This window comes from Penaeus monodon, chromosome 33 (genome assembly GCF_015228065.2).
Source record: "Penaeus monodon isolate SGIC_2016 chromosome 33, NSTDA_Pmon_1, whole genome shotgun sequence".
Taxonomy (NCBI): Eukaryota; Metazoa; Arthropoda; class Malacostraca; order Decapoda; family Penaeidae; genus Penaeus; species Penaeus monodon.
In genome coordinates this window covers 19,907,311-19,907,517 of record NC_051418.1, presented here as the reverse complement: position 1 = coordinate 19,907,517, position 207 = coordinate 19,907,311, and the positions used below count along the sequence as shown (strand labels likewise).

General features: G+C 37.2%; 1 protein-coding gene across 1 annotated transcript in view; it reads right to left on the bottom strand.

The window, feature by feature from the left end:
• The window catches only part of LOC119594295, a 25,740-nt gene that overhangs the window by 2,452 nt on the left and 23,081 nt on the right, over positions 1 to 207 (bottom strand). Inside the window, 1 exon segment of the mRNA XM_037943356.1 lies at positions 11 to 149. Coding sequence (XP_037799284.1) covers positions 11 to 149 — 139 coding nt within the window.

Below are 207 nucleotides of genomic sequence, written 5' to 3'. Positions count from 1 at the left end.
AATTCCATACCTTCATCTTGATCCCTCCAGGCTTTCCATGAGGCATGAAATACAGGACGGTCAACTTCACACCATTGTACCAGACATTGGAGGATGCTTCAAAGGCCTCTCTTGCCTTTTTTTTGTTTTTGAAGATCAATTTTGCCTTGCTGGAAAACAAAGATTAACAGGGTTCATTTTCAATTAATAATGAGCAATAATATATTT